A 9,380-nucleotide genomic window follows, 5' to 3' on the forward strand; every position below is an offset into this window, starting at 1 on the left:
TGTCCTCTCTCTGACCCCCTGTCCTTTAGCTCTGACCCCTGTCCTCTCTCTGACCCCCTGTCCTCCCTCTGACCCCCTGTCCTCTCTCTCTGACCCCCTGTCCTCTCTCTGACCCCCTGTCCTCTCTCTGACCCCCTATCCTCTCTCTGACCCCTGTCCTCTGACCCCTTGTCCTCTCTCTGACCCGCTGTCCTCTGACCCCCTGTCCTTTCTCTCTGACCCCCTGTCCTTTCTCTGACCCCCTGTCCTTTCTCTCTGACCCCCTGTCCTTTCTCTCTGACCCCTTGTCCTCTCTCTGACCCCCTGTCCTCTCTCTGAACCCATGTCCTCTCTCTGACCCCCTGTCCTTTTGCTCTGACCCCCTGTCCTCTCTCTGACCCCCTGTCCTCTCTCTGACCCCCTGTCCTCTCTCTGACCCCCTGTCCTCTCTCTGACCCCCTGTACTCACTCTGACCCCCTGTCATCTCTCTGACTCCCTGTCCTCTCTCTGACCTCCTGTCCTCTCTCTTTGACCCCTGTCCTCTCTCTGTCCTCCTGTCCTCTCTCTCTGACCCCCTGTCCTCTCTCTGACCACCTGTCCTCTCTCTGACCCCCTGTCCTCTCTCTGACCCCCTGTCCTCTCTCTGACCCCCTGTCCTCTCTCTCTGACCCCCTGTCCTCTCTCTGTCCCCTGTCCTCTCTCTGACCCCCTGTCCTCTGACCCCCTGTCCTCTGACCCCCTGTCCGCTCTCTGACCCGCTGTCCTCTGACCCCCTGTCCTCTCTCTGACCCCCTGTCCTCTCTCTGACCCCCTGTCCTTTCTCTCTGACCCCCTGTCCTTTCTCTGACCCCCTGTCCTCTCTCTGACCCCCTTTCCTTTCTCTGACCCCCTGTCCTTTCTCTCTGACCCCTTGTCCTCACTCTGACCCCCTGTCCTCTCTCTGACCCCCTGTCCTCTCTCTGACCCCCTGTCCTCTGACCCCTTGTCCTCTCTCTGACCCGCTGTCCTCTGACCCCCTGTCCTCTCTCTGACCCCCTGTCCTCTCTCTGACCCCCTGTCCTTTCTCTCTGACCCCCTGTCCTTTCTCTGACCCCCTGTCCTTTCTCTCTGACCCCTTGTCCTCTCTCTGACCCCCTGTCCTCTCTCTGACCCCTATCCTTTCGCTCTGACCCCCTGTCCTCTCTCTGACCACTGTCGTCTCTCTGACCCCCTGTCCTCTCTCTCTGACCCCCTGTCCTCTCTCTGACCCCCTGTCCTCTCTCTGACCCCCTGTCCTGTCTCTGATCCCCTGTCCTCACTCTGACCCCCTGTCCTCTCTCTGACCCCCTATCCTTTCTCTCTGACCCCTTGTCCTCTCTCTGACCCCCTTTCCTCTCTCTGACCCCCTGTCCTTTCACTCTGACCCCTTGTCCTCTCTCTGACCCCCTGTCCTGTCTCTGATCCCCTGTCCTCTCTCTGACCCCCTGTCCTCTCTCTGACCCCCTGTCCTCTCTCTGACCCCCTGTCCTTTCTCTCTGACCCCCTGTCCTTTCTCTGACCCCCTGTCCTCTCTCTGACCCCTTGTCCTCTCTCTGACCCCCTGTCCTCTCTCTGACCCCCTGTCCTTTCGCTCTGACCCCTTGTCCTCTCTCTGACCCGCTGTCCTCTGACCCCCTGTCCTTTCTCTCTGATCCCTTGTCCTCTATGTGACCCCCTGTCCTCTCTCTGACCCCCTGTCCTTTAGCTCTGACCCCTGTCCTCTCTCTGACCCCCTGTCCTCTCTCTGACCCCCTGTCCTCTCTCTCTGACCCCCTGTCCTCTCTCTGACCCCCTGTCCTCTCTCTGACCCCCTATCCTCTCTCTGACCCCTGTCCTCTGACCCCTTGTCCTCTCTCTGACCCGCTGTCCTCTGACCCCCTGTCCTTTCTCTCTGACCCCCTGTCCTTTCTCTGACCCCCTGTCCTTTCTCTCTGACCCCCTGTCCTTTCTCTCTGACCCCTTGTCCTCTCTCTGACCCCCTGTCCTCTCTCTGACCCCATGTCCTCTCTCTGACCCCCTGTCCTTTTGCTCTGACCCCCTGTCCTCTCTCTGACCCCCTGTCCTCTCTCTGACCCCCTGTCCTCTCTCTGACCCCCTGTCCTCTCTCTGACCCCCTGTCCTCACTCTGACCCCCTGTCATCTCTCTGACTCCCTGTCCTCTCTCTGACCTCCTGTCCTCTCTCTTTGACCCCTGTCCTCTCTCTGTCCTCCTGTCCTCTCTCTCTGACCCCCTGTCCTCTCTCTGACCACCTGTCCTCTCTCTGACCCCCTGTCCTCTCTCTGACCCCCTGTCCTCTCTCTGACCCCCTGTCCTCTCTCTCTGACCCCCTGTCCTCTCTCTGTCCCCTGTCCTCTCTCTGACCCCCTGTCCTCTGACCCCCTGTCCTCTGACCCCCTGTCCGCTCTCTGACCCCCTGTCCTCTGACCCCCTGTCCTCTCTCTGACCCCCCGTCCTCTCTCTTTGACCCCCTGTCCTCTCTCTGACCCCATGTCCTCTCTCTCTGACCCCCTGTTCCCTCTCTGACCCCCTGTCCTCTCTCTGACCCCATGTCCTCTCTCTCTGACCCCCTGTCCTCTCTCTGTCCCCCTGTCCTCTCTCTGACCCCCTGTCCTCTGACCCCCTGTCCTCTGACCCCCTGTCCTCTGACCCCCTGTCCTCTCTCTGACCCCCTGTCCTCTGACCCCCTGTCCTCTCTCTGACCCCCCGTCCTCTCTCTTTGACCCCCTGTCCTCTCTATGACCCCATGTCCTCTCTCTCTGACCCCCTGTCCACTCTCTGACCCCCTGTCCTCTCTCTGACCCCCTGTCCTCTCTCTGACCCCCTGTCCCGTAGGTGCAGTACCACTTCCGATCCCGTAACGTGGTGCTCCAGAGGAGTCTGAGTGGAGCAGGTTACAACAACACCTTCCCCTACAGCTGGGGGGGGTCTTCTGACATAGACCTGATGGCTGATGAGACCGGCTTCTGGGCAGTCTACACCTCCATACCTAACGCTGGGAACATACTGGTAGGTAGTCTACATCTCTAACATACTGGTAGGTAGTCTACACCTCCAACATACTGGTAGGTAGTCTACACCTCCAACATACTGGTAGGTAGTCTACATCTCTAACATATTGGTAGGTAGTCTACACCTCCAACATACTGGTAGGTAGTCTACATCTCCAACATACTGGTAGGTAGTCTACACCTCCAACGTACTGGTAGGTAGTCTACATCTCTAACATACTGGTAGGTAGTCTACACCTCCATACCTAACGCTGGGAACATACTGGTAGGTGGTCTACACCTCTAACATACTGGTAGGTAGTCTACACCTCTAACGTACTGGTAGGTAGTCTACACCTCTAACATACTGGTAGGTAGTCTACACCTCCAACATACTGGTAGGTAGTCTACACCTCCAACATACTGGTAGGTGGTCTACACCTCTAACATACTGGTAGGTAGTCTACACCTCTAACATACTGGTAGGTAGTCTACACCTCCAACATACTGGTAGGTGGTCTACACCTCTAACATACTGGTAGGTAGTCTACACCTCTAACGTACTGGTAGGTGGTCTACACCTCTAACATACTGGTAGGTAGTCTACATCTCCAACATACTGGTAGGTAGTCTACACCTCTAACATACTGGTAGGTAGTCTACATCTCTAACGTACTGGTAGTAGTCTACATCTCTAACATACTGGTAGGTAGTCTACATCTCTAACGTACTGGTAGTAGTCTACATCTCTAACATACTGGTAGGTAGTCTACACCTCCAACATACTGGTAGGTAGTCTACATCTCTAACATACTGGTAGTAGTCTACACCTCTATCCTACTGGTAGATAGTCTACACCTCTAACGTACTGGTAGGTAGTCTACATCTCTAACATACTGGTAGGTAGTCTACACCTCTAACATACTGGTAGGTAGTCTACATCTCTAACATACTGGTAGGTAGTCTACATCTCTAACATACTGGTAGGTAGTCTACATCTCTAACATACTGGTAAGTAGTCTACATCTCTAACATACTGGTATGTAGTCTACATCTCTAACATACTGGTAGGTAGTCTACATCTCTAACATACTGGTAAGTAGTCTACATCTCTAACATACTGGTAAGTAGTCTACATCTCTAACATACTGGTATGTAGTCTACATCTCCAACATACTGGTAGGTAGTCTACATCTCTAACATACTGGTATGTAGTCTACATCTCCAACATACTGGTAGGTAGTCTACATCTCTAACATACTGGTAGGTAGTCTACACCTCTAACATATTGGTAGGTAGTCTACACCTCTACTGGTAGTAGTCTACACCTCTATCATACTGGTAGGTAGTCTACATCTCTACTGGTAGTAGTCTACACCTCTAACATACTGGTAGGTAGTCTACACCTCTACTGGTAGGTAGTCTACATCTCTAACATATTGGTAGGTAGTCTACATCTCTAACATACTTGTAGGTAGTCTACATCTCTAACGTACTGGTAGTAGTCTACATCTCTAACATACTGGTAGGTAGTCTACATCTCTATCATACTGGTAGGGAGGATGTGTGTGTGTCGAAGGTCACATCTCTCTCTCCTTTATCCCCCTCCCTCCCTCACCCCCTCGTTCCCTCCCTCCCTTCCTCCCTCCCCCCATCACCCCCTCCCCCCTCACCCACTCGTTCCCTCCCTTCCTCTCTCCCCCATCACCCCCTCCCCCCTCACCCCCTCCCTCCATCCCTCGTTCCCTCACCCCCTCCCTCCCTCACCCCGTCGTTCCCTCCCTCCCTCCATCCCTCCCTCCCTCACCCCCTCCCTCCCTCACCCCGTTGTTCCCTCCCTCCCTCCCTCCCTCCCTTCCTTCCTTCCTTCCTTCCTTCCTTCCTCCCTCCCTCCCTCCCTCAACCCCTCCCTCCCTCTCTCCAGGTCAGTCGGTTGGATCCTCGTTCTCTCGACATTCTCCAGAGTTGGGACACAGGGTTTCCTAAACGCAGTGCAGGGGAGACCTTCATGATCTGTGGTACCCTGTACGTCACCAACTCCCATCTGGCCGGAGCTAAGGTCCACTTTGCTTACCACACCAACTCCTCCAGCTATGAGTACACAGACATCCCCTTCCACAACCAGTACTCTCACATCTCCATGATGGACTACAACCCCAGAGAGAGGGCCCTCTACACATGGAACAATGGACATCAGGTCATCTATAACGTGACCCTGTTTCATGTTATACAGAGCGATGGATAGAGGAGGAGAGGAGGGGAGGAGGGAGAGGAGAGGAGAGAGACTGACGGACTATATCTCTATACAGAGAGAGGAGGAGGAGGAGGAGTGGGAGGGGAGTGGGTGAGAGACTGATGACTATATCTTGAGAGGAAGAAGAGGAGGGGAGGAGGAGAAGGAGGACTGATGGACTATCTATAGAGAGAGAGGAGGAGAAGGAGGACTGATGGACTTTATCTCTAGAGAGAGAGGAGGAGAAGGAGGACTGATTGACTATATCTCTAGAGAGAGGGGGAGAAGGAGGACTGATGGACTATATATCTAGAGAGAGGAGGAGAAGGAGGACTGATGGACTATATCTCTATAGAGAGAGGAGGAGAAGGAGGACTGATGGACTATATCTCTATAGAGAGAGGAGGAGAAGGAGGACTGATGGACTATATCTCTATAGAGAGAGGAGGAGAAGGAGGACTGATTGACTATATCTCTATAGAGAGAGAGGAGGAGGAGGAGGAGGAGGAGGAGGAGTGGGAGGGGAGTGGGTGAGAGACTGATGACTATATCTTGAGAGGAAGAAGAGGAGGGGAGGAGGAGAAGGAGGACTGATGGACTCTATCTATAGAGAGAGAGGAGGAGAAGGAGGACTGATGGACTTTATCTCTAGAGAGAGAGGAGGAGAAGGAGGACTGATTGACTATATCTCTATAGAGAGAGAAGAGGAGAAGGAGGACTGATGTACTATATCTCTAGAGAGAGGAGGAGAAAGAGGACTGATGTACTATATCTCTATGGAGAGAGGAGGAGAAGGAGGACTGATGGACTATATCTCTATAGAGAGAGGAGGAGAAGGAGGACTGATGGACTATATCTCTATAGAGAGAGGAGGAGAAGGAGGACTGATGGACTATATCTCTATAGAGAGAGGAGGAGAAGGAGGACTGATTGACTATATCTCTATAGAGAGAGAGGAGGAGGAGGAGGAGGAGGAGGAGGAGGAGGAGTGGGAGGGGAGTGGGTGAGAGACTGATGACTATATCTTGAGAGGAAGAAGAGGTGGGGAGGAGGAGAAGGAGGACTGATGGACTCTATCTCTATAGAGAGAGAAGAGGAGAAGGAGGACTGATGTACTATATCTCTATAGAGAGAGAAGAGGAGAAGGAGGACTGATGTACTATATCTCTAGAGAGAGGAGGAGAAAGAGGACTGATGGACTATATCTCTATAGAGAGAGGAGGAGAAGGAGGACTGATGGACTATATCTCTATAGAGAGAGGAGGAGAAGGAGGACTGATGGACTATATCTCTATAGAGAGAGGAGGAGAAGGAGGACTGATGGACTATATCTCTATAGAGAGAGAGGAGGACTGATGGACTATATCTCTAGAGAGAGGAGGAGGACTGATGGACTATATCTCTAGAGAGAGGAGGAGGACTGATGGACTATATCTCTAGAGAGAGGAGGAGGACTGATGGACTATATCTCTAGAGAGAGAGGAGGACTGATGGACTATATCTCTAGAGAGAGGAGGAGGACTGATGGACTATATCTATAGAGAGAGAGGAGGACTGATGGACTACATCTCTAGAGAGAGGAGGAGGACTGATGGACTATATCTATAGAGAGAGAGGAGGACTGATGGACTACATCTCTAGAGAGAGGAGGAGGACTGATGGACTATATCTATATATAGAGAGAGAGCCTGTATCTGGGACAGTTGGTGTGTCTATATATTTGAGGAAAATACATTCTGACTGAAGATGGAAACAGTCTGGGGTTGTGGAGAAAAGATGGAAACAGTCTGGGGTTGTGGAGAAAAGATGGAAACAGTCTGGGGTCGTGGAGACAGTCTGGGGTCGTGGAGACAGTCTGGGGTCGTGGAGAAAAGAAAGAGACACAGAAGTTGAATATGTTGTTCTACTTTATGACCAGAGCCCAAAGTAGTGCACTATATAGGGAATAGGGCTCTGGTCTAATGTAGTGCACTATATAGGGAATAGGGCTCTTGTCTAATGTAGTGCACTATATAGGGAATAGGGCTCTGGTCTAATGTAGTGCACTATATAGGGAATAGGGCTCTGGTCTAATGTAGTGCACTATATAGGGAATAGGGCTCTGGTCTAATGTAGTGCACTATATCGGGAATAGGGCTCTGGTCTAATGTAGTGCACTATATCGGGAATAGGGCTCTGGTCTAATGTAGTGCACTATATAGGGAATAGGGCTCTGGTCTAATGTAGTGCACTATATAGGGAATAGGGCTCTGGTCTAATGTAGTGCACTATATAGGGAATAGGCCTCTGGTCTAATGTAGTGCACTATATAGGGAATAGGGCTCTGGTCTAATGTAGTGCACTATATAGGGAATAGGGCTCTGGTCTATAGTAGTGCACTATATCGGGAATAGGGCTCTGGTCTAATGTAGTGCACTATATCGGGAATAGGGCTCTGGTCTAATGTAGTGCACTATATAGGAAATAGGGCTCTGGTCTAATGTAGTGCACTATATCGGGAATAGGGCTCTGGTCTAATGTAGTGCACTATATAGGAAATATAGGGCTCTGGTCTATAGAAATGCACTATGTAGAGAATAGAGCTCTGGTCTATAGAAGTGCACTATATAGAGAATAGAGCTCTTGTCTATAGAAGTGCACTATATAGAGAATTTTGCTCTGGTCTATACAAGTGCACTATATAGGGAATAAGGTATCATTTGGGCCTCTATATAATATTGATAATGTGTTGAGAGAGACAGCATGGTTCTTTATGTTAAACCTGAAATAAATGTTCCTGTTTACCATCTATCAGTCTGCTGTTATTTCTGGAACAGAGGAGAGGAGAGGAGAGGAGAGGAGAAGAGAAGAGAAGAGAAGAGAAGAGAAGAGAAGAGAAGAGAAGAGAAGAGAAGAGAAGAGAAGAGAAGAGAAGAGAGGAGAGGAGAGGAGAGGAGAGGAGAGGAGAGGAGAGGATAAATGTCCCTGTTTACCATCTAACTGTCTGTTGTTACTGTGAGACCAGCGTCAGTGTGTTGCTAACAGCTTCTCTTCCTCCACTGTCCTTGTCCCCTTACTGGGCTCCAACCGGTGGTCCTCTGACCCCAACACACCTGACCGCCCTCCTTGACAACGTACTGACCAGTTGAGCTGTAGGACACCACTGGAGATCTGTCAACCTCTGTTACATCTGTACACACTGGAACAGATTAGAGGAGGAGGAGAGAGGGAGGACATGGGAGATGAAGGAGAATCAGTAGAGGAGGGGAGGAGGAGAGGAGGAGGCAGATGAAGGAGAATCAGTAGAGGAGGGGAGGAGGAGAGGAGGAGACGAAGAGAGGAGGAGAGGAGGAGGCAGATGAAGGAGAAGCAGTAGAGGAGGAGAGGAGGAGAGGAAGAGAGGAGGAGAGGAGAAGAGGAGGAGAGGAAGAGAGAAGGAGAGGAGGAGGCAGATGAAGGAGAAGCAGTGGAGGAGGAGAGGAGGAGGAGAGGAAGAGAGGAGGAGGAGAGGAGGAGGGAGATGAAGGAGAAGCAGCAGAGGAGGAGAGGAGGAGGCAGATGAAGGAGAAGCAGTAGAGGAGGAGAGGAGGAGGAGAGGAGGAGAGGAAGAGAGGAGGAGAGGAGGAGGGAGATGAAGGAGAAGCAGTAGAGGAGGGGAGGAGGGGGAGTGGAGAGGAGGAGAGGAGGAGGCAGATGAAGGAGAAGCAGTGGAGGAGAAGAAACAGTAGAGAAAGAGAGGAGGAGAGGAGGGAGATGAAGGAGAAGCAGTGGAGGAGAAGAAACAGTAGAGAAAGAGAGGAGGAGAGGAGGAGGCAGATGAAGGAGAAGCAGTAGAGGAGGGGAGTAGAGAAAGAGAGGAGGGGAGGAGGAGAGGAGGGGAGGAGGGGAGGAGGAGAGGAGGGAGATGAAGGAGAAGCAGCAGAGGAGGAGAAGAAACAGTAGAGAAAGAGAGGAGGGGAGGAGGAGAGGAGGGAGATGAAGGAGAAGCAGTGGAGGAGAAGAAACAGTAGAGAAAGAGAGGAGGAGAGGAGGAGGCAGATGAAGGAGAAGCAGTAGAGGAGGGGAGTAGAGAAAGAGAGGAGGGGAGGAGGAGAGGAGGGGAGGAGGGGGGAGGGAGATGAAGGAGAAGCAGTGGAGGAGAAGAAACAGTAGAGAAAGAGAGGAGGAGAGGAGGAGGCAGAT

General features: G+C 51.9%; 1 protein-coding gene across 1 annotated transcript in view; it reads left to right on the forward strand.

Annotated features, from left to right (window-relative positions):
* Nucleotides 1-5,440, forward strand: part of LOC118940170 (noelin-2-like) — an 8,662-nt gene extending 3,222 nt beyond the window's left edge. The window contains exons 2-3 of the mRNA XM_036948452.1: nucleotides 2,832-3,005; nucleotides 4,911-5,440. Coding sequence (XP_036804347.1) covers nucleotides 2,832-3,005; nucleotides 4,911-5,231 — 495 coding nt within the window. The 3' untranslated portion in view covers nucleotides 5,232-5,440. The remainder of the gene's footprint in view (nucleotides 1-2,831; nucleotides 3,006-4,910) is intronic.
* Nucleotides 5,441-9,380: the final 3,940 nt, after the last annotated feature.

The sequence above is a fragment of the Oncorhynchus mykiss genome, chromosome 17, assembly GCF_013265735.2.
Source record: "Oncorhynchus mykiss isolate Arlee chromosome 17, USDA_OmykA_1.1, whole genome shotgun sequence".
NCBI classification, from domain to species: Eukaryota; Metazoa; Chordata; class Actinopteri; order Salmoniformes; family Salmonidae; genus Oncorhynchus; species Oncorhynchus mykiss.